At 35.4% G+C, this 25793-nt stretch overlaps 1 protein-coding gene and 2 long non-coding RNA genes across 6 annotated transcripts; 2 read left to right on the plus strand and 1 right to left on the minus strand.

Moving 5' to 3' along the window:
* Positions 1-317: 317 nt before the first annotated feature.
* LOC147515246 (uncharacterized) lies at positions 318-3227 on the plus strand. 2 transcript variants are annotated; one of them, XR_015213403.1, is made up of 4 exons: positions 318-531; positions 1403-1532; positions 2174-2226; positions 2815-3227. It is a non-coding gene; the product is annotated as an uncharacterized LOC147515246 (long non-coding RNA). The 2 variants fall into 2 exon arrangements; XR_015213402.1 differs by having other exon boundaries at positions 1484-1532.
* LOC147515247 (uncharacterized) lies at positions 2790-24033 on the minus strand. Its single transcript, XR_015213404.1, has 2 exons — positions 23755-24033; positions 2790-2949 (listed from the first exon to the last, which is right to left on the minus strand). It is a non-coding gene; the product is annotated as an uncharacterized LOC147515247 (long non-coding RNA).
* LOC147515248 (ATPase GET3B-like) lies at positions 3579-7573 on the plus strand. Of its 3 annotated transcripts, XR_015210020.1 has the most exons (7): positions 3579-3827; positions 3958-4000; positions 4835-5206; positions 5315-5425; positions 6509-6566; positions 7086-7171; positions 7271-7573. XR_015210020.1 is itself a non-coding variant. In XM_086586373.1 (6 exons), exons 3-6 carry the CDS (start codon positions 5159-5161, stop codon positions 7103-7105), a joined length of 237 nt encoding a protein of 78 aa, XP_086442499.1. In that variant the 5' UTR covers positions 3579-3827; positions 3958-4000; positions 4835-5158; the 3' UTR covers positions 7106-7573. The 3 variants fall into 3 exon arrangements, 2 of the variants coding, with proteins under 2 accessions (XP_086442499.1, XP_086442498.1); XM_086586373.1 differs by having other exon boundaries at positions 7086-7573; XM_086586372.1 differs by lacking the exon at positions 7086-7171 and having other exon boundaries at positions 3609-3827.
* Positions 24034-25793: the final 1760 nt, after the last annotated feature.

Here is a 25793-nt window from a genome sequence, read left to right on the forward strand (position 1 = left end):
TTCACCGAATATAGAACCCTTTTTTCCGATATATATCAGAATTTCCGATATAAAACTTTATATCGCCGATATAATCGATATATCTGATATTTATGATATATATCGGTTGACTTTTTGACCATTTTTTAATATAAATCCGATATTTCCAATATATTTCCGATATTTCTGATATTATATGTCCAATATTTTCGATATTTCTGATACTTTAAATAGTTTGGAATGGTCACCAAAATAATGGATATATCCGATATATCCGAAATATATCGGTTTTTGAGTACACCGATATATTGATCGATATCGATATTTTGGGCCTTGGTTGAGATAACAACACCAGGCTCTTTATTTACATACCGGATTGCAGGCTTGCTTAATTATTTCATATTTACAAGTCTATTTTTTCTTTTCTTTTTTCCAATCTTTATAAGATTGCAAATACTTGGGTCACAAAAGAGTTACAGGGGATGCATTGTGTGAAAAGATATGCTTTGAGGACAATTGAAATAACTTTGAGGATTCGGTACGGAAATGCTGGTATGAAGTTTGGTGTTTTTCTTTCTTTGTAAGTGATTTGTTGATTAATGGTTAAACAATTGATTGCCATGACACTTTTTGAGCTTGGAAGTGAACTTATAAAGCGTGGAAGTATCCTTAGGCCTTAGTTGTAGCTTCTCTCCACTTGAGTGGAAGTGTTATTAGGGACAAGTTGACTCTGGGGCTGCAACATGTATCCAATTAGAATTGATAGTCAATTGTTGTTCTTTGCGTCTGCATTCCATACTTTATGGGTGGAAGCATTTATGTTGTTGCTCCTGATTCCTTTCTCTAAACTGGTTATTAACTTTAATGTAGTTATTCTGGTCTACAACTTGGTAAACTCTAAATCTTTTTAGTTTGGGTGATTGGATTGAGTTGATTCTACAACTTTGGACCCGGGTGCTGATGCACCCGGCCTCCTTTCATTAATATTTTTATTATTTTTTAAATCATTGAAGCTTGCCTGTACTCATGGGTGGATGGACTTCTAATAACTGTCTTCCACCAAGTATTGCATTGGGATTTTTTTTAGTATGTTCTTTGCTGCTACCCTTGCTGGTTTTTCTATATCTGTTTTCTTTCTCTTTTTGTAAGAATTTTTCGATGTACATCATGCCATCATGGTGATCGACATTGCAATGGGATGTATTTTCCCTTTTGTATGGGGTTGAGTATTGTTTCAACATTTGATTTTATATGTTGTTGGCTACCATTTGTTTTTTCGTTGCTTAATTTGCCATGGAACTGCTTGCCTTTGGTATTATTTTTTTTTTACACAAAGTACTTTCTTTTAGACTTCTGGTCCACTATATGTACACATGTTTCAAGTGTTGCAGGACTTAACAAATGTATATTTTTATGTTTGCAGCCTTGTTTGTTAAGTGCCAAAGACAAGGGATCACTTCTCATTTCTTTTAAGATTGTGAATCTTTCTTTTTCTGACCTGCAGAGTACCACACCTATGCCCATCCTGTGTAGCTTGAACAGCCATCCAAGGAGTAAGTGTGTGACGAGGAAAGGAATGTACACGTTGAAATTCAAAACAAACCGGTCCAAGGTGTCTTTGGGTATTATTGCCTGAAGACAGCATAAAAAAACTTCGAAAGTAAAACTTGGATTTAGGTAGGGGCGTAGGGCTAACATTTAAGCTGGTCTGGTTCACTGACAATGACTTGAAGTACACACATACATACACTCTTGTGCACAACACACTCACTTGCACGTATACTTAAGGTTTGGCTTGCTATGGGACCAACTCCAACCCCTATTCCAAAGTGATTCATCACAGTTGGTATTCATAGTTCCAAGACAAGAAACATCTAGAAATCGACAGCGCAGATAGCATCCTTTAGCATTCTGTAATTGACTTTGCATTCTCTAGTGTGACTAACGTTTCTGGTTAAGCAATTGATGGTTTCAATGGTGAAGCCTAAAGACCAGTTTAGAATTAAAGGAAATTTAAGTTTATCTAAGTTGTTTTCAGTTTTGCTCATCTCTTAGTTTCCTTATATTCTAAATTCCATCTACGTATGGAACACCTACTACTGTAGTACATAATGTGAACGACGTTTTTTATGTGATTTATTTATTTTATTTATTTTTTGAGCTTTTTTTGACTCTCCAAAGAACGAATCCACAGGAGGGATCAAATGATCACGTACACACGCTCTCCCCAATTCCCACTTCAATCAGGCAAGGTCTATGATATTGTTTTCATCTGGTCTGTTGTTTGGAATTAGTTTTTCCGTACACTTGTATATTTTGAAATATGTGATTTGGTGCTGGTATGATAATGTGGATAAGAAGTAAGGTTTATGATCCTGGTTTGTGCTTTAAATGTTGAAGTCTAAATTTGTGCTTAAATCAGGCAAATCTGAAACATAGGGAGATCCTTAGCATTTAGCAACACGAAAGTGTTGTTGGCGGTTCATGGTTTCCCTAGCTTCCGTGTAGACTTGATCAGTATGATCATGTGAAAAACCACAAGCATCAAAGTTGCACTTTGATAGCTTTGGAAACCAATTGCTAGAACCTGAACTTACTTGCAGCCCATTAGCGTAACATCCGTACCTTTCGTAGGGACTCACGTAAACATACACTCCCACCTGCACATTCACGTAGACACCCACCTGCATAAATAGCAGCCCCCTCCATACACTCCCTATAATTGTGACCAAAGCTGTAGCAGTCCATAGATCATGACATATATATGAAAAATATTTATTTATTGGTTGTAAAAGTACTGACATAGTCTCGCTAATCTTTTTTTTTTTCTTTCAGGATGAATATATTGGAAACAATTTGAGGAGGCAAAGTCAATATCCTTATCTTCGCTTTGGGCTTTGGGTACTCCAGAACAATGTGGACGTGTTGGAGGTGTAGGAGAAGGAATCACCTCCTGCAACTTATTTTCACCTTGCAAAATGTGGATCGAGTTCAAATTTAGTTTCTGAAGTTTATACATGAATATATCCCGTGCTTGAAACAGCATACGAGTTGAGCGGGATCAGGATGGTCTTTTGCTACTGTATTATGATGTTTCATTTTGCACTTTTGTTTTTTTTTTCTTTCAATTAAGTACAGACGGATTATCCAATTCATGGATGTCTATTTAGAAAGGATTTAGTTGTTCAATTGGATTAGTGTTTGGGATTCTTTTTTTGGGGAAATATAATGGATCATCATTGTTTATACAACTTGTGTCTGGTCGATCTATTCAGTAATTTATGCTGTAAAGAAATGGAGAGCAGGTTGAATTCATTGTAAAATGTCATTTCTAAATGATTACTATTTTTAAAAACTTGTTAGCCAGAATGCCGTTACAAATACAGTCACGCCTAAATTGTTAGAGTTATCCTTCACATGAGGAGAAAAGGAGTTCAGTTTGCGTGGAGAAGTTTGAGCGTGCACGCACTTCTATTGGTCTTGCTCTAGACGTGCCCGCGCCCATGCCATGAAGGACCTCTAGTGTTTTTAGGGCGCGCGCTCGACTTTGGCCTTGCCCAAGGCGCGCCTGCGCCCATGTCTATTTTGGTCAGGACACTACACCAGATATTCGAAAAAAAGACAAAACTACCGACGCCCTTCTTTAGTCTGTTATGAGCACGCACCACGTGTGTCGTTGAAGTCCATGTGAGGCGTCGGATCATAGATAAAAAACAGGAGAGGCCAAAAAGAAAAAAAATCACTTTTCACTCTTTCGTAATCTTCACAAAAATAAGAAAACCCTCGCTCTCGAATCTCAAATCGCTCTCAAATCACTCTCTTCTCAATCACATACCGTCTCTCTTCAGGTAATTTCGATCACTTAAAATAAACGATTTCGATCTTTTGATTTCGATCCCAAATAAACGATTTCATTTTTAATTTCGATCACTTCAATTGATGTTTTGATTGATTTCGATCAGTTTTTAATCATTACAGATTGTTCACTTTCAGCTGTTTGATCATTGTTTTAATATCATCAGTAAGTAAACAAACCTTGCTTCATAGCCCTAAATTTTTGTATAAATGTTAAATGTTTATTTTGGATATGTTTTTAGCTTATTATTGATTGGTATTGGTTTTTTGTGATGTGAAGATATGAAATAAAGCTTGAAATGACTTATAATGTGTTGTGTCCTTATTAGAAAACATTAATGTTATGGTGGAAATGACTAGTAATGGTTACAAAAGTATCAGTTAGTTATAATTCAATTGCATTTTGAGATTCAATTGCAGTTAGTTACACTGTCAAGGATACGTGTGTCGGTGTTCCCATGTCCTATAGGGCTTTAGGTATATTACGTACAGAATGTGTGTGAAATGTGGAGACAAATCCAACACGAATTACTTTTAAAATATGCTGTGTCTATGTAACATAGCTTTGGATCCACAGTTTCTTTTTTTGGCGTTTATCATAATTTTACATAAATTTCTGAGAGGGGCTGGGGTAGAATTTGTTCTTGAAATATTGACTTAGATCTATTTGTCATGGATTCTGGAGTTTGGAACTCAAAACATTTCACTAAATGATGGTACTTGGTAGTACAATATTATTTACGCTGTTTCTGTGTATATTACATATGTTACGAAATCTTTCTTTCTTTTTCCTGAATATTCGAATTGTTTTAGTGTACCTTTTCAAAGGTGGATTAGGAATTTTAGAGGAGTTGGTAGTCTTATTTACGCCAATGCTAGTATAACTTGATACCTTTGAATTTGTAGTTGTTTCTGTTATTATTATTGTTTTTGGCCTATCATAACTGGTTTCATTTCTGTGGAGTGTGTTAATACCCCCCACCTAATTTTCTTTTCGCAGTTCTGCCGGTACTTGTTCTATCTGGGGAAGATTCGCACCATTCAGTTAGAGTACACAGATGCAAAAGAGAGTCTTCTGCAAGCAGCTCGTAAAGCATCTGCCTCAGCACTTGGCTTCCGAGTCCAGTGCAACAAATGGGCTGTGATTGTTCGGCTACTGCTGGGGGAAATTCCTGAGAGGACTGTGTTCATGCAGAAAGGAATGAAGAAGGCTATGCTAGATTATTATTATTATTATTATTCGTGTTTATCATTTCAACAGTTGCCTATGCTAGATTTGTAATGATGAATGTGGTGTCATTTTTGCTAGAATTTGACTGGAGGGATGCTAGTACCAGTTGAAGGTCCAGATTCTCTGATGTTTGCCCTTGAGGTGTGTAGGTAGAGTTATATGTACGGGTGTCTACAACATTATGTATATGTATACTGCCTATTAAACACATATTTGCTATGGTATTTTATTGGAATCTTTCTCTCACAGATAAATCCTGAAAAGGCAAGGGAAGAATTTAGATCAGCAAGTCAGTCAAATGGTGGGACTGGGGTCAAAGATTTTATGGATAGCATGGGCCTTGGGATGCTTGTTGACCAGGTAAACCTAGAAATTTGATAGTTCATACCAAGTGATAAAAATCAGAGTTTGTTAATCTTTCATATTGTCTTTTGTTTAGTCCACAAACGAAGACTTAATGGACTGAAAAGAAAAACGAGTTCTCAGTCAGTTTAGCAATAATGGAAAAGCAAAAAACAGGAATGAATTTCTTAGATTAATTCTATTCTGTATTTCTAAGCATGAAGTCACTTGAGTGGTATAGAGGCTTATTATTATTTTTGAAACAAATAGTAGCATATTAGATTTTGAAACACAACAGACAATATTAACCTTTATAACCAATAAGGTCATCCTACAAATTAGCATGTCAGTAACTATGTCAAAAGAAGTTTGTGTTGTAACAAGTTAGTGCAAGACTAAGACCATCTCCAGTATCCAGGGCCATCCTATAAATTAGCATTTTGTTAACCATGTCAATAGGAACTTTTGTTGGAATAAGCTAGTGTAAAACTTGAGACCATCTCCAGTATGCCCATGTCTTCTTCCCTAAGCATTAAATATGTTGCACTTTGAAATTTATGAATCTTTGATTATAATATAATAATATAGCATAAAAAAAAAATCAGATCGAAAGCGTAAAAAAGAAATGCAAGACTTTTATTATTTTTTTATCTTATATTCTACTCTGTGCCAATCTTTGATTTGAACTGTGGAACTAACTGCGAAATATGATTGTATACTTGTACGACGATGATGTATTAATGCTTGTCGATGAAGTAGTAATTTAGTACACAATGAAATCTGAAGCGATTCCAAGTATGAATAGATTAATGGATGAGGTTGTATCAAGAAGGCCAACATGAGTTGAGAGAGAGAGAGAGAGACTTTGGAGTATTATTTGAGCGTAAGTACATTTATTTGAACTCCAATGTATGTATACTTCTGAAACGCAGTACATTTATTTGATGGTGTATACTTAAACCAATTGTAGTCACATGTTACATTGTTACATACATGACTGATCATCCCGTTGTCACAGATATTGGTGGTCCATAATTTTTGTTTTACGTATGCTATTTCTAAAATGAAGTGAATGCTAAGATTTCAATAATGTTTGTTCAGGTTGTCAAAGTTTCTACTGATCCAGCAGCACCATCAAAACCTGTGGATCAACTTTTCAGTTAAGTTTAAGTTTAAGGACGTGCTACAAAAATTATGCACCAGTCACAATAATGCCAGAGGCTTAATATACAAGAGAGTAAAATCAGCAACCATTTGTTAAGCTGTATATTTCTCCAGCTCTGTTCTCTCATCAAATATTAGACAATCTGAGTGGTGGCCTTAACATATTAGATAGAGGGAAAGATGAAATTTGAGTGAGTGTTAGCTGTGATGAAATTTGAGTGAAGGTGTGCAATGTATTAGCAGTCGCATCCTGAAAGATTAAGTATATATATTTTTTTCTTCCCTGATTGTGAATTGGTTTTATGTGACCCCTTCCATCCGAAGAAGTTAGCTATAACATTACAAGACCTCGTTTGAAGTTAGCTATGCTGTATTTTCTCACAGTCCCATTTTTTACAGTTGTATCACAATTAATTTAACAAAACAGCACTGTTTAATCTTCTAAACATGGAGATAAACTTGGAAGTATTTGTTTTCCCTTGAAGACTCATCAAACTAAGTTTCTTTGGAGCAGAAACTGCGCTTTACGGATAGAGGATCCTCCACCTAAGAAAGCATATGGTATACCTTGGAGGGGCAGTCCTTGCAGGAATCATGAAAGTACATCTCTTTCTTTCTCTCTCGTCAGTCACACACACACTTGATACTTGTACAAGGACTTCTTCTGCCTCTTTGGTTGGCGTGAATCATTTTTTGCAGAGACCTTTAGTTTTACATGGCTTAAATGCGGGATGCACCTGAGTTCTGGATTTCGAGGCAGGATTACCTAGAAGAGGGAGTTGGTTGTTTGAGCAAATGCGGCCAGGCATAGCAAGGACTGAGAGATTCAAAGCTTCTGTGTGCTACTTGCTCCTTACACAATGAAGACTGTACGATTAAGTATTGCTTTAAGAGAGATGTTCCGTTTACATACCTCTTTGAAGTGTCTATTTGAATCAGTACAAATGAGATTGATTGTAAAACTGAACTATACAATTAATGAGACTTCAAACAATAGCTGCATGTGGTGTTTTAAGCTTATGGATGAGGACTGGGCTTTGTCTATTACTGCACACTTCAAAAGTCACAAGTATCTGTTTATTACTGATGCTATTAATGCTACAGAACTGTAGGGGCATTTTTTGGCCCTGATTCGGCCTTTTTTAAAAAATAAATGAAAAAAAAAAAGACACTTGTCAAGTGTTGTAGAAAAAAAAAGACTGCAAAAAAAAAGGGTCACCATACGACACCCAAAAGTGTCTTTTTTTTAGAAAAATGACATCCAAAAGTGTCTTTTTTCAACAGATATGGTGTAGTGGGATTTCTATTTTTGCGAAACCACGAGTTTGCAATATAAGGTTTGGGTTTTTGGCAAAACCTAACACATGCAAGACACGAAAAAGACACAACACACAGAGAGGAAACCCAATCTTGAAAGCAATCAAGATTGAGAGAGAACCTTTACAGAGAAATAACCCTGTAAAGATAAATGAGTGATCTAATAAAGAGAGAGACTGAAAGGAGTGATTGTAATCTTCCTTCCCACTTTATAAAAGGATCAGCTCTTGTGGAAGTAGGCACAATTGGCCGGTATATCTTTGTGTTGTGGTATGCTTTTACTACTTTACATTATTATCTGTTGTTAATAGTTGTTTAGCGAGTTGGACATGTTAGTTTGGTTGTAGGGAATATTTAGATTGTTGTCTGGAGTTGTTATTGTTCAAATACAAGTTATCTGTGTAGTGGGGATCGATTGGTATCGGTGTGAAACCCCAACAAGTGGTATCAGAGCCTTAGTTAGATTAGCCTAGAGTGTTATCCAAATATTGGTCGGAAAGTGTTTGACAAAACTCCTGAGAGAAGATTTGAGTTTAAATAACTTGTAGAGATGGACAATTCCGTGAACACTCACATGACGAGTCTGAATAGAAAGAACTACACCATTTGGAAAGCCAAGATGGAAGACTTACTTTATTGCAAGGACTTGACACAACCCATTGAGAATGGAGGAGAAAGACCGGAATCGGTTGCTGCGGCTGAGTGGAGCAAGCTTGACAGAATAGCAATTGGGTACATTCGACAGTGGCTTGACAACAGTGTCTTTCACCATGTATCCCAAGAGACTACAGCTTTTGGCTTGTGGAAGAAACTCAAAGACCTCTATGAGAGGAAGTCATGTGAAAACAAAGTGTTGCTCGTTAAGAAGTTTGCCAACACGAAGTACCAAGAAGGTTCTTCAATGTCTGAGCATCTTAACGAAGTACAAAATACCATTAATCAGATGCATTTAATGAAGATTAATTTGGGAAACGAAGTTGAGGCTTTGTTTCTATTAGGCCCTCTACCCGAAAGTTGGGAGACGTTAGCAGTCTCTCTACACGAATCAGCCAAGGATGGAATCGTTTCCAAGGAGATGGCTACCGCGTCTTTGTTGAATGAGGAGACTAGAAAGAGTTCAAAAAGTAGCTCCTCTCACTCGGAGATCCTTGTCAAAGAGAAACGGGGGAGAGGTAGAAGTAGAAAACCATCTCATTCTAGAGGTGATGACAGAAACAAATCTAGGGGTGAAGCTAGAACTCTTAAGGTAGAGAGACAGTGCTACTATTGTGCCACCAAGGGCCACTTCAAATATGAGTGCAGAACACTGAAGAGTGATGAGAAAAATAACTGTGTACATGAAGACATGGTAAAGAGGAACAGAAACTCAGGCAGAGATACTACCGCACTAGTCGATGATGGTCTAGTGGGAATTGTGTCAGATTGTGGTGAGTGTTGTCTTAGTACCTCATGCCAGGATATAGAGTGGGTGATAGATACAGGAGCATCCTATCACGTCACACCTCACAGGAGATTCTTCACCACCTACAGCTGTGGTGAATATGGTGAAGTGAAGATGGGCAACAGTGGAGTCTCGAAGATTGCAGGGATTGGGGATGCTCACATAGAAACCAATGTCGGATACACCTTGACACTCAAGGATGTAAGACATGTCCCTGACATTCAGCTAAACCTAATTTCCGCTGGGAAGTTAGATGATGATGGCTTTGTAAACTCGTTTGGTAACGGGATATGGAAACTGAGCAGAGGTTCCATTATATCAGCCAGAGGGAAGAAAACTTGCTCTCTTTATAAAACACAGGCTAGTTTGTGTAAAGCAGAAGTAAATGTGGCAGAAGAAAAAGTTTCCTCCGAACTGTGGCACAAGAGACTGTGTCATATGGGCAAAAAAGGGATGAAAGTTTTTGCCAAGCAAAAGGCCATGTCAGACATTAAATGTACACATTTCAATAGATGTACTCACTATTTGGTAGGAAATTAAAGCAACACAGGGTGTCTTTCCAAAGATTCCCGTTTCACAGAAAGAACAATGTCTTTAAACTAGTGCACACAGACTTATGTGGTCCTATAAAAGTAAAGTCCCACGAGGGAGCTTTATACTTCGTGACCTTCATTGATGATGCATCAATAAAGGTATGGGCATATAATCTGAAGACCAAGGATGACGTACTTGGTGTGTTTGAGAAATTTCATAGCATGGTGGAAAGAGAGACAGGGAAGTTGTTGAAGTGTATTCGTTCAGATAATGGGGGTGAGTACATTGGGCCGTTTGAAAAGTATTGCCAGAGTCATGGGATTCGTCATGAGCAGACCATTCCAAAGACACTGCAACAGAATGGAATAGCCGAGAGAATAAACTGGACTATTGTAGAGAGGATGAGATGCATGCTGTCTCACTCTAAGATACCTAGAAGCTATTGGGTAGAAGCAATGCGCACAGCCGTACATGTGATCAACCTATCGCCGTCGAAGCCTCTGAATAGTGATTATCCAGAGAGAGTATGGTCAGGCAGAGATGTTGATTATGGATACTTGAGGGTATTTAGGTGTAGGTCATTTGTGCATATTTCGAGGGATGAGAGATCCAAACTTGATGACAAAGCCAAGCAGTGCATTTTTCTGGGTTATGGGGATGAGAAGTTTGGCTACAAACTCTATGACCCGATTAACAAGAAGGTAATCCGAAGTTGAGATGTTGTGTTCTTGGAAGACCAAACCATAGCAGACTTTGATGAGGGTGAGAAGCTACAGGATTTCACTAATGATCTTGTTGATTCAGAACCAGAAGTTCCTACTGTGGAACGTGCAGAAGGCATTGAGAATGTAGAGAACCATGAGTTTGAAGCTCATGATGAGAATCCTATTGCTCATGATGGGATAGAACATATTGGTACAAAAGATGTAGATGAAGTGCATGAACCACCACCTGAGCAAGCAGAAGTGCATCCTCCTGAGGCACCAACAGATGGGGCAAGGAGGTCTAACAGAGAGAGATAAGCTTCAACCAGGTATCCACCACATACGTATGTTTTACTATTTGATGGTGGAGCACCTATGTACTATCAAGAGGCTTTTGAAGGTACAGACAAAGAGAAGTGGTTGAAGGCCATGCATGATGAGATGGATTCTTTGCATAAGAATCACACTTATGAGTTAGTTGAGAAACCGGAAGGAAGAAAAATTCTCAAGAATAAGTAGATCTACAAAGTCAAGCATGAGGAGAATAATCTACACCCAAGGCACAAAGCTTGCCTTGTTGTGAAGGGATTTGGTCAAAGAAATTGAATTGACTTTGATGAGATTTTCTTTCCTGTAGTGAAGATGACTTTTATCCGGGTGGTATTGGGTATGACTGCAAGTATGAACCTAAAGGTTGAGCAACTAGATGTCAAGGCATCTTTTCTTTATGGAGACTTTGAAGAAGATGTCTACATGGACCAGTCAGAGGGATTTGAGGTCAAAGGCAAGGAGCACCTAGTATGTAAGCTGATAAAGAGCTTGTATGGGTTGAAGCAGGCATCGAGACAGTGGTATATAAAGTTTGATTCCTTTATAGTGAACCAAGGATACAAGAAGTCTGCTTCTGATCATTGTGTGTTTGTTCAGAAATTTCCAGACGGGGATTTCATTGTGCTATTGTTATATGTGGATGATATGTTGATAGTTGGCCCAAACATCAACAAGATATCCAAGCTGAAGAAAAACTTGAGTAAGTCCTTTGAGATGAAGGATTTGGGTCAAGCAAAGCAGATACTTGGGATGCAGATCACTCGTGACAGAAAGAGTGGGAAGTTATGGCTTTCTCAAGAAAGCTACATTGAGAATGTGTTGAGGAGATTCAACATAGATCAAGCAAAGTCAGTCAGTTGTCTACTTGGTGGCCAGTTCCGCATGACCAAAGAGATGTGTTCAAAGGGTGAGCATGAGCAGAGTCAGATGGAAAAGATTCCTTATGCATCTGTAGTGGGCAGCTTGATCTATGCAGTGGTGTGTACAAGACCGAATATTGCTTTCGTCGTTGGTGTTGTAAGCCGATTTCTGTCAAATCCGGGGAAGGAGCATTGAGAAGGTGTTAAGTGGATATTGAGATATCTCAAGGGCACTTCCAAATTGTGTTTGTGTTTTGGTGGAAGTAAGCCCTTACTTGAAGGCTACACTGATGCAGACATGGCAGGTGATGTTAACTCGATGAAGTCCACCTTCGGTTATCTAGTTACTTTTGTAGGGAGAGCAGTTTCTTAGCAATCTAAATTGCAAAAGTGTGTTGCCCTCTCCACTACAGAAGCCTAGTATATTGTAGTCACTGAGTTTTGCAAAGAGATGCTATGGATGAAGAGGTTCTTCGATGAACTAGGGATAAAGCATAAACAGTTTGTAGTTCTATGTGATAGTCAGAGCGCCATCCATTTGAGCAAGAATCCGAGTTTTCATTCTAGATCCAAGCACATACATGTGCGTTATTATTAGATTAGAGAAGTACTCTAAGATAAGCATTTGTGTATCGAGAAGATACATACCGACAAGAACGGGTCGGATATGATGACCAAAGTCTTACCGAAAGGTAAATTTGATATTTGCTATGCTACCGCTGGAATGGTAGCAGACTCCTCCTGTTGATTTGGAAATTGCATGGAGGTATCCCTCCTCACTGTTCGGGAGGGGGAGATTGTTGGAGTTATCCCTCACATGAGGAGAAAAAGAATTCAGTTTGCGTGGAGAAGCTTGAGCTCGCACGCGCTCCTATTGGTCTTGCTCCAAGCGCACCCGCGCCCATGCCGTGAGCGACCTCCAGTGTTTTTAGGGCGCGCGCGCTCAACTTTGACCTTGCCTATTTTGGTAAGGATTTCTATTTTTGCGAAACTGCGAGTTTGCAATATAAGGTTTGGGTTTTTGGCAAAACCTAACACATGCAAGACACGAAAAAGACACAGCACACAGAGAGGAAACCCAATCTTGAAAGCAATCAAGATTGAGAGAGAACATTTACAGAGAAACAACCCTGTAAAGAGAACGGAGTGATCTAGTAAGGTGAGAGACTGAAAGGAGTGATTGTAATCTTCCTTCTCACTTTATAAAAGGATTAGCTCTTGTAGAAGTAGGCACCATTGGCCGAACTACGGTATATCTTTGTGTTGTGGTATGCTTTTACTGCTTTATATTATTATTTGTTATTAGTAGTTGTTTAGCGAGTTGGGCATGTTAGTTTGGTTGTAGGGAATATTTAGATTGTTGTCTGGAGTTGTTATTATTCAAATACAAATTATCTGTGTAGTGGGGATCGATTGGTATCGGTGTGAAACCCCAACATAAATGTCATACACCAAAATGGCGTCGCGAAAATTATTTGTGACACCAAAGTGGCATCACAAAAAGACTATTATGGTGTAGTGGCGATGCTTTATTTTATTATTATTATCTACATAAAAAATCTACGAACGCAGAACAAAGTCTTCAATATTTCATAAAGGAGAGACTGAACAAAGTCTCCGATATCTATCTAATAAAAAGGTTTGGTGTGGGGCTCACAGGGCCCTGTCCGGCGGCTACTATTGTATTTCACAAGTTGTGCAGATCTAAAGTCTTATAGATTATGTGCAGTTTACAATATTAATTTGAAAGAGTACTGGATCATTATTGATTTGGTCAACAATGAATGCTTTGTGGGCTGGGCTTTTATCATTTGATTGGTTAGGGTTGGGTTTAATTTGTAATAGTGCCTTGGGCATAGGCTATTACTAGTTTCATTTAAAGGCTCTCTCTCTCTCTCTCTCTCTCTCTCTCTCTCTCTCTCTCTCTCTCTCTCTCTCTCTCTCTCTCTCTCTCTCTCTCTCTCTCTCTCTCTCTCTCTCTCTCTCTCTCTCTCTCTCTCTCATTGGAGCTTATTGGGTTGATTACATCTGTTAAATCATAAGCTTATAACCTTATACTTCTAGTCAGGAATAGTGGAGTTGTGCCAGTTTTATGTGGAGCTGAGTTTATTGTTGTGTTGTGAATTGTGATTTTTAGCATGTCATATGGACAACACATTTTGGAGATTTCTTTGTGATTTTGTTTCCTTTATTGCATTGACACTAGATTTTTTGGCCCGTTCAACGAACGGGGACCGTTTTTATATATATATATTTTTCATTTTATTATTATGTATCAAAAATCTTTTAAACTATATTGAAACTCAGACAATAAATTAATTGATCAAAGTTCCCAGCGCCAATAATTTCTTAGACTAAAAAGTTGTTTTTTTGTATCAATGGGCCTTTAGATTTCATACCCGTTCACTGAACAGATGCCCTTAAATAAAATGATTTTTTGTTGTAAGACAATTTGCAATAATTTGTAATTAAACATAGCGTGTATTGAAAAGAAGTTAAAGAACAAAATTTTAAACAATTTCACTTGTGTAAATTAGATTACCTTTCTTTAGAATTCATTGTATTTTCGAAAGACAATAGTCTCTCTTTGACAATCAACATTAATCGGCTGCAAATAAATAATAAGCCCAGCCAACGGCTTGCTACACTTGACTTTATCATCTTCAGACCAATGAACCTTAACTCTATGAATAAAAAGATCTATTCAAAAAGAATGTACTAATGCTTGTCAGCTTAGTAAACTTGACGTGTAATTGTAGTTAAATGTAGATGTAGTTTCGAATTGGAATCTGCAAAAAATCTAAATTTAGTTGGTGACTTGGTGTAGAGGATAGTAACCATTATTTCAACAACTTTCCTACATATAGCATCCTCTTTCATATATGATTGGGTAGCTTTTATGTATTGGATAATGTAATCATTAAGAAGATTGGGCAAATAAGAACAATCAAACTTTTATTAAATCAAAGAAATTGACTTCTAGTGTACCTCCTCCTTTGTATCCTAAGTGGTGCGTTGGAGTTAACTCAATAGGTTACATAAGATATTTACACATAATATATAATTCTTAACCTAACTTTGTAAAGTTGGCACTTATCCCAACGCCATTTTCCTTCTCGATCTTGTATTGACTCCTCAAAGAGTCAATTATCTAAAGCAGATGCCCATAATGACCTTTTATCATCTACTTCTATCCACTTCATTGAAGTGCTTGCACATCTTCTCTTTCATTGAAACTCTTTATCCTTTAAAGTTCTTACAATTTCGCTCTTGCAACGTTGTGAACACAGCACACTATCATTCCCACTTTGCAAATAACATTAAACTTCAAGCACCAAAGTGTCTATATTGACATCATCGTCCATTACAACCTGCAAAGAACATAGAGCAACATAAATATATACAAAGAAAAAAAAATTGTAGTCTCCTTCCAACTTAAATTAATGATTCAGTCCAGAAAAAAGGGAACTAACCATCTTTCACAACAAAATTCTTTTTGCAACCAATATGCTTGATCATATACTTTAATTTAAAGAACTTAGACACACTTGAAACCATTCAAAAGCAATTAAAAATTATTTTGAATTAAAAACTAAAAAAGTAAGAAAGAAAATGTAAACACCGTACCTAAACCATTGAGAAGTAATTAAAGTCTTGGTACTTGGGGAGGCATTCTTGAATATATAATATGACATCACCTGAATCTGCTCAACCACCTTATAGCTATTGTGCTCAATGAGACACATAACTTCCCAGAATGACAAAGACCATACTTAGTATATGTAAACAATTAAGCCATATCTAATTCTATGGCGATATGATATGTTTAACGACAGCACTACCCGAAGATAATCACATTCTACCTATGCTAAAATCAAGTTTGATGCTTTCATCATTTTTATCAAATAGTAAAAACAATCCAAATTAAACCAAAAGTAGCATTCCAACTTTTTGTAACTCTATGAAACGTAACTTACAAAGATTGAATGACGGGCCAATTGCATTTCTTGAGCTCAAAGAAAACTCTTTCACAACAAATTCAAGTTGAGATATCGAACACGAATTAATTAAAATTTGCAAACTCTGCAACACAGATCATTTGGGACATGACAAATAAGCAGATTGTGTAGGCAATGTTTGTATGGGTGGCAGATAAAGAAATGCTTACAAAAAATAAGTCAAGGATGGAATGCTTACTAAGACGTACAATAGAAATGTGGTTAAGGTTAAGAAACAAATAACCTTTTCAATATTTTATGATTGAGTAGTGATAGAGCTTCTGACCATTTTGTCATGATGCAAGAAAATGCATGGGTTTATACTAAGTCCTGTTAATATCTATATAATCAACATTGAGAACTTTTAACATCTATGCTTCACATATTAGAAAACAGTAAATATAATCTTAGCATTTAACTTTAATCTATAAAATCCATCTAACAAAGAAGAGTGTCGACATTAACCTTAAGTTATTGTTATCCCGTAAATTTACCTTTACGAATAATTTTTTTGCAATGGTGGCTGACGTTGGAATACTGACCTTAAGTGTCTTTATGGAGTGCCCAATGTGTTAGTCTTGTCATGGTTAGGAATGTTTTTTACACAGACGCGTCCCATGTAATTGTGTTTAGCATTATATTGTCAATACAAAAGATATTAGTAACAGTTAGATACATGTGCCTAAACAAGTCTAAATAAAATTATATTCAGTAATGTATCAACACTAATAGAATGATCATGATCAGGTAACCAGTAATAATCCAATTTGAAGCACAGTGATTTCATATACGCATGGTTAATGTGAAGACGATGAGCAAAAAAACCTAATATCCTTTTGCCATTTAATTTTTAATTTTCTTCCGTTTTTAAGAATATAGCAGTTTAGCATGGAGAGGAAACTTACGTGTAAATAATTAGAAAGATGTGACATTAGAAAGATGAAATAGTAAAAAAAAAATCCATTGACATTTATTTTCATTATTATGTTTCATAACAAATCATTATTTTAACATGGTAGCTAGCGTTATGAGATGATGAAACAGAGTATGCTATCGATTCACATTAGAATATATATTCACACCCAGTGCCGGCTCATCCTTAAGGTGAAATAGGCGACTGCCTAAGGCCACACTCTCGAAAAGGCCTCGTAAAGTTTGGTATGTGTATAATTACGTACTATCAAAAAAGAAATTTTCTAGAAAATAGGAGTTTGATTCACACAAAAGCCTTAAATTCCTGAAAACATGGACTTTAATTTCAATCATTCAACTAAACTCTCCTGATAAATAGGCCTCTCTAATTCAGTCGAATCACTCTTAAACATCTTCTGGTGTATAATCTACATAGAATCCTATAAATTAGGCATTCATAGTAAGTAATTCTATAAGAATCTTCTTATAGAAGAAGTCTCATTTAGATTGTTCAAGGCTTTTTTATTTTTTTTAAGGCCTCACTTGGGTCCCTGCCTTAGGCCTCGAGTTGGGTTGAGCCGGCCCTGTTCACACCATGCAACCATTGGGAACTACAAACATGAATGTTTTTCACATTAACTAGGGACTTGAACTGTACTCAGCTCCTATTCAAACAACCCCAAATCTGTGAGCCATAAGCTCAACTGCCAAAACCAACCCACCAGGGATAACAAAACATATGATATGGCAAAAACTTAAAGTCAATGAAAGAAGATGATTACCTATAGTTTAGGTTAGTGCTTCGAGCTCTACTAAACATGCTATTCCTCAAAGTCATTGTTGTGTCAACATGTCAATGCCTAAGGCTCATTCTGCTTGTGCTTGCACATTGCTAAATAAAAGTTTTTGGTCCCTGATATCCAAAAGTAATGAGCATTTGTGCATTATCACAGGAGAAGAAAAAACACACTATAGCATGTATCCACAAACCACCAATGTTGCTATGTTGATAGCAATGTACCAAATAATATGTTCAAGCATGTCAATGCTTGGCTAAATAATTCACTTATGTGACACGTTAGAAAGAGATTTTTTTTTTTTAATATTTGCGGTTTTTCCATTGATTCTGCCTTAGCCAATCTCTTAATATAAAAGCTAGAGAGATTGCAAATCATGAACTTACATATGCATCCCAAAACCAAAAAAGAAAAATCCCAAATACCTATCTATTTAGTAATCACAGGCAAAACCCAAAATTTATTAGCGAAACTGGGTTGCGTGCAGTGCTGAGGTTACGGTTTTTTATTTTTTGGAACTCCTATTGAGTTTCCTTTTTAAGCTCAAGGTGCAAAAATAATATATATACTATGAGAAAATAAAGAAATATTAAGAAAGAAGAAAGAGTAATAAAGAAACAATCGTATCAAAGAAATATTTTAAAGGCTTTTGATCTTTGTAACTTGAGCTATTCCAAAGAGACCTATTTGGAGGTGGCAATAGTCTTGAGTATTAGATGGTATCTTTGAAAGTATAAATGATGTTGAAGAGGTGTAGTTGAGATTGTGTCAGATTATCCCAATCTAAAACAAAAAAGATAATAAAGAATTAAGTACGTGGTTGGGAGGAAACATAAGAATTTTGATTATGTACGAAAAACTAACTTGCAAATCAATAGGTAAGAGAAGCCAAGCTATCTTATGCAAAAAGTTCAAGATAATAATGGATTTTTGTAACAACACTCCAAAGAGTTCACTCTATCTATTGCATGTATATATATATGCAATAAGCTAGTAATGGTGGGTCTTGCTCTTGCAGAGCCAAGCTCCTATAGATTTGGCTGAAGGTTTGGGCTACTAATTATTATGTTGTGAGCAAGTGTAGCTACAACATGCAAAGCTCCAAATAACACTACTATGTTCCTAAAGTTTAGTCCTATACATATTGTAGATGACCATTAAGGCCTACAATAAGTTTATAACAAATTCATTATTACGGGTCATTTTTTAATAACCATGTGTGATGAAAAGAAGCTAACTACGGTGTGCCGGGTTTATACCAAAGTGAATCCTAAACACTACATTATCTAAAAACAAATGCTCTTTCAAACTAATACGATAGGGTCAATCTTGTTGTTAAACAACTTAAGAAATATTGCGTCGCATATGAGTTGAAAGGAAAAAATATAAATATAAAATGCAAATCAGTTGGAACATGCTGAATAAATCAATAGCTTGTATAATGCTACGAAATAAGCAAGCTCCATGACGAAATGCCTAACCAAAATTATATATACTCAACTCCAAAGAAAAAGAAGGAATAGAAAAATGAAGTAATTAAGCAAGTTAATGTCCCATGTTAGAGCAAGTAATCAAGCTAGTAACGCTATCGTTAGCAACTCAATCTAATCAAGGCAGCGAGCTATTAAAGTAGTATTAGTCGTACGAACATCATAAACAAAAGAACACATTATAAATCCTATGGTGAATGCAATGACATTCTATATTCTTTCTGGTTCAAACCATTAACAAAACTTAAATTCTAAATGAAAGAAAATGCAAAAAAGAAAAACAAATTAGTTACCTTAAAATGAATGCTAATGTTGGTTCTTTCCAGAATCATGTTGTGTCCATGGTTGAATTGAGTATCTAACCATTTGATAAAACCATATTTGTAAGGAGTTTTCCTACAAAGAAGAGAGTAAAATACATAGAAGAAAAAGAAAGTTAGAAGTTGAAAACTAAAAATATTAGAATAGAGTTTTCAGATAAAAGCAAAAAATATATGTACTGGTTAATGAACCATCTTAAAAAGCCAAAATGTTAGAATAGAGTGTGTATCATGAAGTGTTTCACCGCCCAATATACCACTCTCATCCTGAGTATCAGATTATAGACACTCATATACTATCATGGATCGGACAACCATACGATATCAAATATTTATCACTTAACTTGGTATGCACTACTAATATCCTCAATACTGTAACTCCGATCCTAAAACTATTTGTCATTCATAGAAGCTAAGAAGAGGCATCACTTACATATTAGTCGAAAACATTTTTATAAATAAATCGGTGAAGGAGAAAGTATGAACACTAACAACTAAGCTTTGTAGCAAACTTGGTCGATAACTATACAACAAAATCTTAAAATGTAGAATCCAAGTTCCTAACCAGCCATTTTAAACAAACATAAAGTCTCAAAGTCGCATCATACTCTAATTGCAAAAAAAACAACATGACATCCAACAACTCGTATAGTGGACATAGTGGGAAGAATCACTATAAGCTAAACATCATTGTAATAAGCATTGGTTGTTCCAACAGCTTTAACAAATAAGATAAAACATTTTTTGCATTTTGTTGGTATTAAATCCATAACTACAGACCTATAAGTAATTGGATGAACTTTAAACAGTCCACTTGCTTTCTAAAACACTCGATGAATCAAAAATCAATTGCACCAAAATAATAATGTAATCGGTGTAAAACAACATCATTCGGTTCTGGTAGCATGTCATTATGTTCACATGAACATGGTGAATCTCCTATTCATAAGACAAAACACAAAAAAATAGTGGCAATTTTGTTTTTCTTTTTTGTCATTGTTCTCTAATTTTTAGATCACTGTACACATGGATATGTCTACCAAACTATCATCATTAAAAGGCTAGTGGAGTGATTGGAGTCTAATAGTTTTTCAGATTGATATTAAGCACATGAAAAAAAAAAACTAAATGAAAAATCTAGTAAATAATAAAGTTGGGAATCACTAAAGCAAAAGAAAATAAAATACCTTCATTGTCTGAGTTTGTTGAGAACTGTTTGATCACTTCTGTGTTTTAGAAATAGAGCAGTCATGTATCACTCAAGTGGATCTTTTGGAAAAAATCAACTAATAATCGTATCAATGTTTTGTCATGGATTTTTACACCAAAATTGATTAGCTGCAACTACTTGGAGAATAAATTGACAGATGCAAAAACAACCACATTTAGAATGCCTGAAAACTAAAACATTTGAATAAGGTTAAACGGAAAACTCAGAAACACGTACATCTTCAGTTCAATAGAAAAACTCACCCTCTCTTTCTAACCCTACACCAAAAAAAAATGGAGAACAAAAAATGAATTGGCGTGTAAGATAGATTACTAGATGATTGCCAGATAAAGAATGGGATGTAGGAAAAGAGGCGGGTGGGAGGTTGCGCTAACTTTTGCTATAAGATCTGCACTAGAAATACTTCCATTAGTTCCTCGTAGATTTGTATAGTATGTCAACTAAGAAGTATTGTCTGATGGCTTGGACACAAATAACTGCAAGTATAATGTTATCAACAAATAAATAAGTCTTGGACGCATTATCTATCACTTTCTACTTAATAACAATATGAATTTTTCGTTGTTATAATAAAAATTCTTCTTTGTCTACTTATATCCATGTTAAGATTTCTTCGTTGTTATCTTTTTATTTTTCACTAAGAGCATATCCAACGGCTAATCTTTTTGGTGTACAATCGATTTCGTTAAAAGAATGTATGCTCAGGCTAATTTGTCTATTATGTTAATATATACATGATATGGGCAAAGAAGCTGCCAAGTGACAACAATATTTAAGTGAATGACCTACTTGAACTGACACTTAACAACAACAAAATCATAAATACATAAATCCTTCCAACTCATTATTATAAGCAATTTTCCTCCTTTAAATCATAACTATGATATAATATGTGAATTTAAATAAACTTGGTTTAAATAGAAGTGCTGATTCACAAACATTTTTGAACATTTTTAACAAATCAAATAACATTTTTGGTACCTCCGTTTTTTTTTTTCAATCAAAGCTTTGTAGTAACCTCAATTTATGAAGAAAACTCAAACCAACCTATACCCATTTAATGAACTATTAAATGAATGCAAACCAATAGTGTGTTAGGGACTTAAGGATTCATGAAAGAGAAATAAACAAATCAATGTTCAACAACAACATATGCAAGACCAGAATATGAAATCCAATAATTGACCGGTTAGAAATTTTATATCTTTGAGTTCCAAAACTTGAGATATGGAATTCATGGTCCTAGTGTCAAATAATTAAGTATCTCATTAAGCTCAACCGTCTCATTTTCAGTAAAAAAGTACTTCTGCATGACGCCATGTCACCATAACCCACCATTATCGAAAAGTTGACAGAGCCCTTAAAATTTGATCTAATAATTAACGCAGACTATCAATCGAGTATATATTACAGTAATCAGCACGACATTATTCTTTGAAATATATATATATTCTCTATATTAAGTCTTACCTCATTTAATTTCTTATCCATTTTTGCCACTGGTGCCAATGGTACTGACTACAAACTACTGAACTACATAAATTAAAAGTTCTTCTAGATACTCAACTTTGTGGTTAGTTATGTGAGGTTAATTAACAGTCTCATAGTTGTCTTTTTGGTAGAAACTCGTAAGTTCTTGCAGAATAACATATATAGTGGACAAAAACTCCTACTAGAACTCTGTAGTAGTAGTAGTAGTAGACAGTGTAGTGGCTGGTGCATGCAATGTTTTGATGAAAAATGAAATCTTGCATCTCTATATATAATTTGGTAAGCTGTATGCCCAAGGGCAGATCTATTCATGGACCAACCTGGGACTAGAGATGCAAGATTTCAATATGTTATTACAATCACCCCTTGAAATTTGGATATATAAAAAAAATTAGTATTACAATCAACCAATTATTTCTGCACTCTAGCGTAATCCACCATTCTTATCTTGTGAAACCCTAAGAGAGAGAAACTGAGAGGACTATTTGTTTAATGTTTACATTAGTAGTAGAGTTTTGTTGTCTCCTGGCCTCTTTTTTTTAGCTTTGAGAGAAAGCCTATAAAAACTGAAAAAAGAATTACGTTTGGTATCTAAGTTGAGGTGGCATATTCCTTTTTATGGTAAGTGGTTGTGTAGGCTTTTTATAATGGCATTCTAGTTACTCTCTTCTGCAACTACTCACATAGTGTAATGAACCACCAATACATATTAATTTTAGGTTACTTTATTTATATCCATGACACTTTTGCACCATCACTGGATTGTTAGCACCAACCACCCTCTCATTATTCACGTCCCTCGCTACTTTAGGAAATTTATTTGAGAAGAACGAATCAATGTCGCACATAACTAATTAACTAACTATATGACACCAAAAGGGTGCTCATATGGTAATTTTTCTCTCGTTTTTAAAAAAGTTACAACCCAAACCCAAAAACAAAAAAGGCCTAATTGAAGTGTGAAAAAAACCTAAGTGTAAATGACCTATGCGTTGCTAACAGACCGAAAAGATTGTTTCTGCTCCTGATTATTTCCTAAGGTAATTTCTTATGTTCTTTTATACTTTACAATATGTTAAAGTAATGATTCAATTGTTGTTTTTCTGAAATTGGCTTGTTAGTTTATCTGTGGATTGTGTTGTTTTGGTTATGGAGGTGCAAGAATATATGTTCATACTGTTAGAATGATGTTAATTGGGTTGTGCAATATTATATTGTAATTATTTGAAAGGGGAATTATATAATTATCAATTAAGAAAAGGTTGTGAAATTAGTTTGGATGAAGTTGATTAAAATATTGGATTGTAGTAGGCAGTTATGTGGCTATGCTGTCTAAGGCTCAATTTTAGTATCGACGACAAACAATAAGAAATATCCAAAGTTTTATGGTGCCCTACCTGGATTAAATTCCTGCTGGCTCCGCCACTGCTTATGGCAGTACATAACCAGACATACTAGCACACTATGCATTTAGCATATTGGTGTTACACTATGCAAGAAGCAGTCTATACTTAATCATACCAAAGTAATTCTTAATTAATGATCTTGGTGTATTTATTTCTTAATATCGAAGGTCTAAACTTTTCCTTAGAAAATAATTTTTTTCTACCAATGGTAATAAGATGGAAGCAAGACACGATAGAAAAACTAACTAAAGATTTAAAGAAACAAATATATCACAGTAGATATTGAATTAATGACATATATGAAATTGAAAAGAAATTGGAAATTAAAAGCAATCAAAAAGAGAAGTCATACCTGATTTGCAAGTAGAAGCTATGAATGGATTGTTAGCGTATGGTGAAAGAGATTCCGAAAGTTTTTCTTATCTCTTCTCATGGGTAATACTTTCTTTTTTTGATCGATATCACAGTTGGAAAAAAGTTGACCTGAACAATTTTGATGATGAGGGATTGAACAATCTTGTAAGAGATGTTTTCATTTTGATGGGGAGTTCTAGGGTGGAAGACTTGATTAAATTTTGTAGAAAGCAAGGGTTGCTGAAATGGTTGAGTAAGACCTTTTTTTTTTGCGAGTGTTGTGTGGGTGTGTTAGGGTTTACCTACGATTTTCAAAACTTTTTCTTATTTTTTGTTTTTTTCGGTTTTATTTAGGGAGGGGGTAGTAATTAAAGAATAGATTAAGGAAAATTAAGCAAATGCAGGGAGGTGTTTCTAATTATTAGCACCTTTTTTTTAAGAGCCTATAATATTGCTCGGTTTGGAAAATATAGCGATATGGTGAGGAGAGAGAATATGCACGAGTTTATATATATATATATATATATATAAATCTGTAGTAAGAACACAACATGTTATAACGAAATTTATATGTTGTGTTCTTCTTGCAAATAGGTCACATAGGCAGAAAGAGAGAAGATCGACTAGGTGTTGTTAAACCCGCTTCTTGAGGATGGGAATTGTTGGCTATTGGCTAATTGTATAATGTTGCATATTGTAATCCTACCTACATTAATATCCATTCTCCCAAGATGCTCATAGTGAGCCACGTCAGCCAAGTTTTTAAAATAGTCCATACTTGAAAAATAATTACTCACCTTCTTACCAAACTAACCTTGAATTTGGTCTGCTCTCTAATTTAATATAAGTCAAAATTGTTTTTTCATATGTTATGTAAAAACGAAAAACAAAGCTACGCCATTATTTCAATTTTATGTATGGGCTATTTTAGTAATTAACAAATAAAAAAAGAACCCAACCCTTCGTTAGGAAAAAAAACCCCAGTTTCCAAAGCTTCGGCAAGCAAGAGAAGAGAAAAAAGAGAGCAGAAGGGTTTGGAGAAAAAAACTTTCGGCAAACCACACCCCATCCGTCTCTTGGAAACCCTATTCTCTTCAAAAAAAAAAAAAAAAATCATCTCCTTCCTCCAAAGTCGAAATCTTTTATTCGATCTCTTTTGCTATGAAAAACCAAACAAAATGATTTTGAATGATTGTTTGAAAAAATAAAAATAAAAAATCACGATTTTTCTTAAAAAATTGAAGATCTTTCACTGATGAAGAAGGAACTCTCATTCACGAAGAAGACGAAGAAGGAAGCCATTGATTTGTAAGTTTTTTTTTATTAATTTATTTTTTCACAGAATTTTTGGATTTATTTTCTTTTTACTGATTTCTAAATTTAAATTTATAGTCCAGTAAACAAAGTAATAGCACATGCAAAAACATGTAAGCAGATCCCTTTGTTCTTAACAAGTCTTTCTGATTAGGTCTTCTGGAATTCAATAGGGTTAGTTTTGAGTTGGAATCTGGAGCAGTTGGGACTTTAAGGAAGCAAATAAGAAACTTGAATGGGGCTTGAAGAAGGTATGCTTACTAGATATTGAAGATTGTCCTTCCTTTTTCTTTGAGGGTTTTGCTTAACAAATAGGTGCGCCATTTATATTTGAAATTAATTTTTGTGTGCATAACCTTTTAAATTTTTTGATGCAATATGTTGCAGATTGTGGGTGGATCTGAACATACTCTACGTGCAAAGCTCACATTTTCACAAGAATCACATGGTATTGGATAGTAAGTTACTGGTTGTGGACCATTTGCTCTTCTTTTCCTGTTTAAAGAAAAAGAACAGAGAAACATTATATATATATATATCTTCATTGGATCTATTGAATAGTACAGAAAGCTAAAGTGCTTCTCTTTTGCTCTTTTCAAACTTTTGGTCTTATTTATCTTTGGAAACAGGAAATATCATGAAGGATGCAGGACCAGTGAGCATGACTTTCACAATTCCTATGTACAACGCATCAAAGCTTCAGGTATTACATCTCTGGTGTTA

This window comes from Coptis chinensis, chromosome 2 (assembly GCF_015680905.1).
Source record: "Coptis chinensis isolate HL-2020 chromosome 2, ASM1568090v1, whole genome shotgun sequence".
Taxonomy (NCBI): Eukaryota; Viridiplantae; Streptophyta; class Magnoliopsida; order Ranunculales; family Ranunculaceae; genus Coptis; species Coptis chinensis.